At 32.8% G+C, this 9,785-nt stretch overlaps 1 protein-coding gene across 4 annotated transcripts; it reads right to left on the minus strand.

Annotated features, from left to right (window-relative positions):
* Positions 1-5,535: 5,535 nt before the first annotated feature.
* On the minus strand, positions 5,536-8,134 carry PGL1 (6-phosphogluconolactonase 1). Of its 4 annotated transcripts, none has more exons than XM_079015939.1 (4): positions 7,871-8,134; positions 7,098-7,276; positions 6,878-7,013; positions 5,536-6,211 (listed from the first exon to the last, which is right to left on the minus strand). In XM_079015939.1, exons 2-4 carry the CDS (start codon positions 7,259-7,261, stop codon positions 5,729-5,731), a joined length of 783 nt encoding a protein of 260 aa, XP_078872065.1. In that variant the 5' UTR covers positions 7,262-7,276; positions 7,871-8,134; the 3' UTR covers positions 5,536-5,728. The 4 variants fall into 4 exon arrangements, with proteins under 4 accessions (XP_078872065.1, XP_078872064.1, XP_078872066.1 ...); XM_079015938.1 differs by lacking the exon at positions 7,871-8,134 and adding an exon at positions 7,549-7,705; XM_079015940.1 differs by lacking the exon at positions 7,871-8,134 and adding an exon at positions 7,393-7,536.
* Between the last annotated feature and the right edge of the window lie 1,651 nt (positions 8,135-9,785).

Below are 9,785 nucleotides of genomic sequence, written 5' to 3' on the forward strand. Positions count from 1 at the left end.
GCGTACCACATGGTACGCTTAGCATACTAAGGTGACGTTGGTCGCGGATGTCAGGCCTTGTATGCTTGGCATATGAGGGTTACGCTTAGTGTACTTGAAGATTAAGAAACCTTAATTTTAGGGTGTTGTACCCTATATAAAGACCTTAAGTCCCTAGGGCTGGCCTCTTTACCAGCCCCCATATCTTCTAAGCCCTAAAATCAACCTTAAGCCTCCATTGTTGCGTCTTTGAGCTTTTGAGGAGAAATTGGTGCTTATTTTGCTCATCTTGAAGGATTTGAAGAAAGGTGAAGGTGCTTTGCTTGGTGGGAAGTTTGGAGATCTAGAATCATCACTCATTTTGCAAGCTTCTAGAGGTATCAAGTCCAAACCTTGTCTTCTCCATGCTTAGATCTCTTCATGTCTTTTTTTTAATGCTTTTGGTCCCTTTTTGGGTGGGTTTGATGAGTTAGGACGTTTGAATGGCTTATTCTTTTAGATATGAGATTATTATCAGTTTCTTAAACATAAAGGTGCAAACTTTATGGGGTTTTTGGGCTCATGCATGCAATAAGCATTTATTATGTCCTTTTTAGCTTTAAGAGCTTCATTTATCCATGCATGAACATAAAGTTAGCAACTTTACTTGATAATCCAGCTTAAGAAAGTTAGAACTATGTTTTGGAGCAATGTCTTAATGGATTAAGGGTTAAAAATGGAAGATGGCTGAATGGGGAAGTATGTTGGGTGTACAAGACAGTACGCGCCGCGTAGAAACCCTAATGCGTGTATGCTTAGTGTACAACTGAGTACGCCCCGCGTACTCAGTCAGTGGGCTTTGGACATTTTGGGATTTGGTTTGGGCCATTCTTTTGGGCTTAGATACTTAGGGTTTTGTTGGGCCATATGAATGCAAGTGTTTTGGACTAGGAATATTTTTGGACCTTGGTGTAAGGCCCATGTAAGGGTTTGGACCCAATTTGGAAAATTAGGCCATGAATGGGCCTTTGGATTGTAGGTTTGGGCCTTAGTCTTGGACCAAACTAGGTAAGGGGTAAAATTGTCTTTTTACCCTATTTATAGAGTGTTGGTTTTGTATTTGAAATCCAAATATTTATGGGATGTTATTTGGTAATGAAGCTCATGGATTTGTTGGGCCAACAACCAGAGATCTTTCAGTGTGATTTCGCAGTTCGAGGCGAGTCTCTCACTATACCAATGGGTCGAAGGCACCAATGTCGGCCTATTACTTGACATGTGGAAATGATAGTTGTCTATGTGTTTACTTGTTTAAAGACCCCGAGGGTAGTCCGTGGCACTTGTATGAAAGACCAGGGGGTAGCCCATGGCACTTGGATGTTAGACCACGGGGGTAACCCATGACATTCGAAGGGATAGACCATGGGGGTAGCCCATGGCAATCATATGTATGTTGCGTGATATTTTGTTATGTGGTATTGTTGGGAACTCACTAAGCTTCTGCTTGAAGTTTGAATTGTGATTTCAGATACTTCTGGTACTAAGGGGAAGAGTCCGGCTTGATGGCATAACATTTACTCTCCACTATTTTTCTGCCCTTACTGATATTGTTACTCTGATAATGGAACATATTTAAGGTGTAATGGATTTTGGAAACAATTTATGAATGTAATTTTCTTTTTGAAAATGATAAATTTTATTTGGATTTTGGGATGTTACAAATTTTAGTGGTAATTTTGTAGCCTTTGATTCCAAATTTGAGGATTTTAGCTATTTTTATGATCTGGGTTTCTTCCATTTTTGTTTTCCATTTTCTTTCTGATGAATTTGCAGATCTTTATATAGATTCAGATATGGGCTTCCCATTCTTAGATCCTTTTTCAATACACTTATGAATACACATACAGTTCCGGTTAGAATAAAAAAAGAGTGGAAGAGAATTAGAACCAGCAAATACAGACATGGTTAATGCATAAGAGAAATGGTTGAAGCAGATTTAGAGCAGGGCTTATGAGTCGATTTAGCCACTGCCAACGCCAGCTTTTGATATGATCGATTCAGACGTGTCTTTGCCGGTGGTAGGTGTAGGAGGTGTGTTGCTAGTGATCAAGTGCATGTTGTATCGTTATCGAATCTGACAGTTTCGTTGAGTTCATCGGAGGATCGAGCAGGTGTTAATTTCTGAGACTTCCACGACTTCAGGTGGTGCCACCTCTAGTGGTAAACCTCCATCATTAGAGAGAGTGTGTGGATGTTCATCTCTGAAATCGTTTTACATTTGCACTGCCATTAGAACCTTTTTCAGGTCATGTTTTGAAACACACTCCACCATTTGTTTCCATATTTCCATGTTTGGAAGCTCGATTATACCATTTCCATCCAAATCTCCGTATATATTGCTTCTCACATGGTTGATGTTATGAAAAGTCTGAAATTGAGGTTTATAAACTTCATATTCTTGCATTAATGGGTAATACCATATACAAATTTGAGTGTGTGTGTGTGTGTGTGTGTTTCTGAGGATGAAGATGATCGATCACGTAAAGAAGAAGAATAAGAGGATAGATAACAAGAGAGAGAGAGAGAGAGAGAGAGAAAGAAAGAAAAGTGGGCCTAATGAATTCTTTATTTTGTTTTTTTTAAATAGGATTATGTAAAATTAATTCTAAAAAGAAATAGAAAGCACATATAAGTCTTTTTATGTGGGTTAGGGATTGTTTGTTAAAAGTTTTGAAACCACAAAGAGCATCTATGAGATTTTTTAAACTTATGATTAAACTTCAGATTTCGAGATACCATAAGAACCATTTACGAAGTTTTTCTATTTTCTGTCTAATTGAAGATAAACATGCCATTGTGTATCCATGCGATTGGAGGATGAAAATTGGAGAAAAATGGTACCTTTGAAGAGATTTAGACACACACACACTCACACACACACACACACACACACACACACATATATATATATATATATATATATATATATATCTTTACTATCTTATAAAATAAATCCCACTATTTCTAAAAATAGATTGAATATAATAATATTATTTTTTTAAGACGTTCAAATCATTAAGCTAATAGTACAAGTAGTCATCAATAAAATAATATTAAATTTTAACCTGTGTTTTGAATCCTTATATTTCTCAACAAATTCTATCTCCTTCCCTGAATTTCGGATAATTCAAAATTTGAAACCATCAGAAAATACATGTTGATTCAAATATCCCTCTTGCAAACGGCTCTTTCTTAATAGGTTTTTATTTTAATCTTTACTTGTAATTGATTTCATCATTTTTAACTTTTTGTATTTTTATCTTATAAATATATTGGGTGAAGGCTTTATTATATCAGGTTTGTTCCTAAAAAGGTTTTTACGATGTTTCTTTAATGTGTTGGCTTTGCAGGTTCAAAGAACTCAACCAAGAGGGCCAGTTAGAGCATTGTATTATCATTAGTTTGTATATTTTGGCATCTTACTTTTGCAATAAAAAACGGTTAAACACAAGATTTGACATGATTAAGGTAGTTTGTATATTTTTCATCTTGTTTAGTCTAAAAATGAAACTTTTTTCATCATTGGTCCTTATAATATCAAGTTTCATCACATGGACTTCCTGATTACGGTGATGATTATCTTTATTATAAGGTTCTATATAGATTTTGTTCAATATTTTAAGGTTTCGAGAACCTAAATCAATATGAATCCTTGAATTATATATCATCATTGAAAATGTTTTAATTTATGACCAAACTTGGTTTAAAATCACAATGAACAAGTTGACACCTGAGTATTTTGGCCTTCTCAAAGGCCTATTTATCGACTTTTGAATCATAACACCTGATATTCTAAAGGTTTATTTTTATAAACTATTATTGATATATTTTAGCATTTTACTTAGTAGGACATTAAATTAATAAAGAAATTAAGGAAAACGAAAAAAAAAAAAAAAAAAAGACGATAAACAGTACAAGTGGTTTGGGTATGTATAAATGGAAGTAATAACCATTTAGGGGGTGTTTGGCAAAAAAAGTTTATTGCTTATTAGTTTATTAGCTTATAAGTTAATAAGTAAGTTTAGGGTAACTTATGAAAAACATGACGTATTAGAGGTTCCCCACCGGAATAAGTTATTTTAATCCAAACACTTTTTTAACTTATAGTGATGTGGAACCTAATAAGTTGTTTTAAAAAAAGCTTAGCCAAACACCCCCTTAATATGGTATGGTAATGCTCTTGAAAAATAGATGTCATTTAATATTCATTTCTCGAAGTGAACACAAAATGGTTTTAACTCTAAAGATATCAAATTATTCGCCGCCCGCCGCTTTGCGCGGGTAGACGGCTAGTATATATATATATATATATATATATATATATATATATATATATATATATATATATATATATATATAACAAGACAACAAGCATAAGTATTTAAATATATATCCATGCATCGAGTTTTATACTCATGTGGGGCATGAGGTTGGACGTTCGATTCACTTAAACTATATCTTATGGTGCAACATGTGATAAATTTTTTCATGGAAATCCTTTTGGAGGTTGAGATCACCCTAAGGTGCTTGTTGAAATATTGTTAGTAAGTTTCCACTAAATTTGTTTGCCGTTTAAAAAAAACATTGTTTATCTCAAAATACATGATCTTTCCAGTGGTGTAAACATCAAAATTAGTAATATTTCATAAAAATATGAAAAAAAAAATTGCAAAGAAAAAAAAAAAGAAGAAATATTAACTCATATTTACTAAAAATTTTCTTACTTTTGCCGTATTATTTTGTGAAATAAATAGCAGACACACTATTTATAAGATAATAAGAGTTGTTTCGTATACAACAATTTTTCTACATATATATAACAATTTATGTTTTGAAATATTATACTGGACAATTCCATAAAACATAAATTTATGTAGGAAAAAAAATTATGTATGAATCATTTTCCTTAAGATAATTTCGCAAATCGAAATAAATGATTCTTTTACGATAATTCTAGACCATTTTACAAAATAAATGATTCTTTTATGATAATTTTCTAGAAGATACGTCATTTTTCCAACATCTTTCTATTTTTGTTAATGCTAATCTTCCATATAAAGAAATCACTAGTGCATTATCTTTCATGCCATTAGTGCTTTTGCAAAGTCCAAACTCACGTAAATATAATATTTTAAGCAACCTTAGTTTAAAATAAATCTTAGTGCAATGCTTATCGATTAGGGTCCTTAGTGCAAGCAATATCATTCGTCAAACTATTCATAGTGCATATCACAATAGTATTCAAAAGATACCATGAAGTATTAGCAAACAAATCAAATCTTGTTGACACTAATAATCAAGAACGAAATTAATAATAAACTTATAACCATTCAAACTTTTGATAATTGGTTTTGCATATATTACTAAAAAAACTTATCATCATGGATGAGGTCCCATGTTGTTGGAGACATATAACTATATAAGATAGGTAATGGTACTCTTTTGCTTAATAATGATTCAAGGGTAAAGTTGTCAAAACACTATGAAATGCAACAAATGCAAATGAGGTCATCACTATGCACAAAAGAGTCCAAAAGATGTAATTCCAAGGGTAAAGTTGTCAAACACCTCTTGCAAATGAAAAAAACCCCAAAAAAGGGTTAATCACGTTTTTGCCACATGGGTACCCAAAAAACAATGAAAAACTATCCAAAAACAGGTATGAATCCCTCCACTAACATTAAGAGCATAACCCTCTCTACTTAGAAAATTAAGAAAAGCTCTTAAGCTTTGAACCCGCTTGGCTATCCAAAAACCAAACCAACTTCCCAACAACCGGTTCAATCATCCTAGCTGGCAACACCTCACACTCGGGTCCCACATCATCTATCGCCAGCCTGGCAGCTTCCGCCTTTCCGCCACCTGTCACCACCACCACCACATTGGCGGCAGAGTTGATAACGGGCAGTGTGAAGGTGATTCTTTCGGGCGGAGGTTTAGGTGAAGTGGTGATGAATGTCACCCACTCGTTTTTTTCTTCAAGAACCGAATGGTTAGGGAACAAAGACGCCACGTGTCCATCTGGGCCCATGCCAAGTAGGATTAGGTCAAACTTCGGGCAGTCGCTGACTTCAGACACATTGATGACACGTGTCCTCACAAGTTGTCTGATTACAAACTCGTATTCGGTTGCAGCTTCTTCCGCTGTGAGGGAATCATTGATGGAATGTACATGGCTCGGAACAATAGGTAACTGCAAAAGTTACGGATTAGCACAATAACTTTCAGTTACCTATTGTTTGAAACAATAGGTAACTGTCTAATCAACTTTAAATCATGATGATCATGATATAAGTTACTGGGCTTGTTAGAGACAAGCCCAAAAACTTTTAAATCAACTTAAAACCATTGATTTAATTTTAAATCAACTTAAAACCATTGATTTAATTTATTGGGTTTGTGTCTATAACTAAGCCGCAACTACGCCGCAGGTATAGACACAAACCCAATAACTAACCGTTCAACTTAAAACTACGATGGAAGTTATTGGTGGACCACCCAAGGTGGTCCACATATTGTATGTGAAAAGCTGAACAAACTACAAATCGAATACGTAACTATTGTAAAGGGATAGACCCTTAAATTGTTGGCCTCAAGTGAATATTAAAAAATAAAAGTGGGGAACTTTTGTCCCACAACAATATCAAATAAACAAAGGGGTAACATGGGTAACAACTGGAAATGTGATTAAGATCTTAAAAATCAAGAAATGGATAAGGCAAAAACAAGATTAGTTTTCTTTTGATTATGAAATATTTCTAGATATAAACTATAGAATAAATTTAAAATCTTTATGCAACGAATATTAAATCAAGAAAGATAACCAGATCCAATTATAAAACAAGAATTAATTAATTACCTTAGACAAAAGATGATCTTTCGCAAGTTTATAGTTACTATCGACATGATTTTTGGCAACCACACGTTCATCGGCCCAAAATATATACCATTTAGACCAATCTACGGTTTTGTTATAAGGAGCTCCACATAGATTCCTGTTTAAAAATCAATATTATTCGATGAAGAAAAATATCAATAATTGATCAAATAATAATTAATTATTGTATTTGTAATTGTACCTCATTAAGCTAATGAGAGAACCTCCAGATAAAGCAATGGCGAAAACGCCACGTTCTTTCACAGATGCCTCTGATAATTCTGCCACGTAATCAGCCAAATCTGTGCTAAGTTCATCTAAATTTTCATGAATCCTCACTTCACCCCTGTCTTTTTTCGATTCCATATTTCAATTTAATGTCTGATTCATCAAAAGAAACATAATTCAATGTGATCATCGTAATGAAGAATTCAAGATTTAAGAAAAGTAATGGACTTTATAGTAAAGAAAGTAAAAACAGAGAGATAATATCATACTACTGCATTATAGAAAAATCCAGATCACAATTAGGTATAGAAAGACAAAAGAAATTAAACAAAATTATCCTCGACATCATACATTCTTGAAGCTACAATGAAAAATTTAGGATCATAATTTATGAGAGAGAGAGAGAGAGAGAAAGGGGGGCTTACAAATAAGAAAAAGAAAGGGGGGATGCGTGGCAAAAGAAGGAAGAAGATGATTAAAGTGGAAGTTGGGTATGAATATATATAAAAAAACTCACACTTATTACACACACAAACACACAGTGACGATAGATACAAACTATTGACTCTGATCTTGATGCTTTGCTTACATTTTTACTGATTTGTATAAAACTTGAATAAAATACAATCAAGATGTCGTAACATGGAGTCATTGGGACCAACCCCTTGAAGAAATAATTAATTATTAAAAAGAAAAACAAATAAATGTATGCGATGAGAAAACGAAAGAAATTTCTGCTTCGCGTACCCCACGTGCATCCAATGATCGTCAGAGAAATAGTTACAGAAGCAATCAAAAACAAAAACCCTTTTTTTTTCTTTATCTTTCTATCCCTAAAACCCTAATTTCGAACAAGAAGAGAAGTGAAGAAGGGATAGATTGAGGATTTATTAATCCCTTAGGGTCTTCATCTTCATCGTTTCAATGGAGGAAATTAGGGCATTTTGGAAAGTGAATAATGAATTGCAGAGAGAGTACGAGGGCGATGGGATTTTGATTGGTTTAATAATCTGTGGATCCTTCTTTGCAATATATCATCGAATGGAGGTTTGGATGAGACAAATCAGTTGCATTTATTTCTTTCTTTTTTCGATCATTAAATACAAAATAGAAAAAGAAATTGTTTTTATTTATTTTGTGAGTGGAGACAAAATTTAATTTAATTGAATCAGATTCAACTCTTTTTAATAACCTCTTAAGATATATGCATATGAAAATATTTTGATACAACAAATAAACAATCTAGTATTAATTATTTTTAAATAAATAAATAAAAAGCAATTTGGTATTTAGATTATACATGTGTATGTGTGTGTTTTGGCATGAAAATGAACGAAAAAGATAATAAAACTAAACATCACTTTGAATCAATCATTGCTTTGGATATTTTTTTGGACAATTGGAGTTAATATGTAATATTTAAGATGAAGATATCTTATTCGTGAATATTTATATAGCCAACTACTTTTTTATTATCAATTTTTGTGATTAATATATTAATTTTTATTAAAATATTGTATGATGTGTATAATATAATAAAGATAAACAATATTTGTAAGTTAAAATATTAAAACACAACCAGAAACTCAGAACCTCTCTATAGTCTATACTCTTGTTATATTATATTACTTGGCCAATCGATCTCATATGAAATATAACGTATGAGTTATTCGGTTTGAATCAAGTTTAATTTTTGTATTATTTGAAACATGCTAGATTATTTGTTTACACTTAAAATAAAGGTTAATTTCGCCATGTGTCTATTTTGGTTTTAAAAAGCCCCTCGAATTTTTTTAGGTAGTCTTGGTGTTTCAACTTGCATTTCACCTATTAGAAACGTCATTCACCAAACTGAAAGGGTAAAACCGGAATGCTCGTATATGACATCCTTGTAAGCATTTATTTGTGTTTGCCATGTGTGTAAAAAAGAAAATCATTTAAAGTCGCCTTATTAATATCAATTAATATTTATTAATAAAGACTCAGAACAAACCTCCTCATTCAATTCAAAAGTGTATACAAAAAAATCCGCTTTTCTCTTAGATTCATTGCCTTCTTAGTCTCAAGAACAATAACATCATATTCGTGATATAATGTCTTTGTTGATATTAACTTGCATGGAGTCTTGGTTGGGTACCCTTTTTCAAATGATGATGACACATTGACATGCATCAACTAGTTGAGAGACGTGGATTTAGTTGGTATGGATTTTGATGAATGCGTAAGTTTTATGGAAAGATTGACACAAGCACATTATCTGAAACTTTATTACTGCATGCCTAATAAATGATTGAAAGATGGTATATGTTTAATTAAGAATGGACTTAGATATGCCAATTTCCTCTTGGTTTGATTATAGTAGATAATGCAAAATTTCTATGTACATATTTTGACAACTTTGGTTCAGATTTACAATAATGGTTTGATAACGACCAAGAAGTAGTTGAAAGTCCATGCAATCACCAGTCACGTATTGAGGGTGAGGGTAAAAGGACTTGCTTTCATATAATTTCTCTAGTGATGTGAACTAAATGATGAAATTTGTTGTTTGAACAAGATAAATAATGACTCATTTTTAAGTAAGCTTTGTGTTGATGAAGAACTCAAATTAAAAGAGAAGACGCGGATAATGTTGATAACGAATGAGGGTTAGATGAAGTAG

Source organism: Lactuca serriola, chromosome 8, assembly GCF_051521515.1.
Source record: "Lactuca serriola cultivar US96UC23 chromosome 8, Lser_US96UC23_V15, whole genome shotgun sequence".
Classification (NCBI taxonomy): domain Eukaryota; kingdom Viridiplantae; phylum Streptophyta; class Magnoliopsida; order Asterales; family Asteraceae; genus Lactuca; species Lactuca serriola.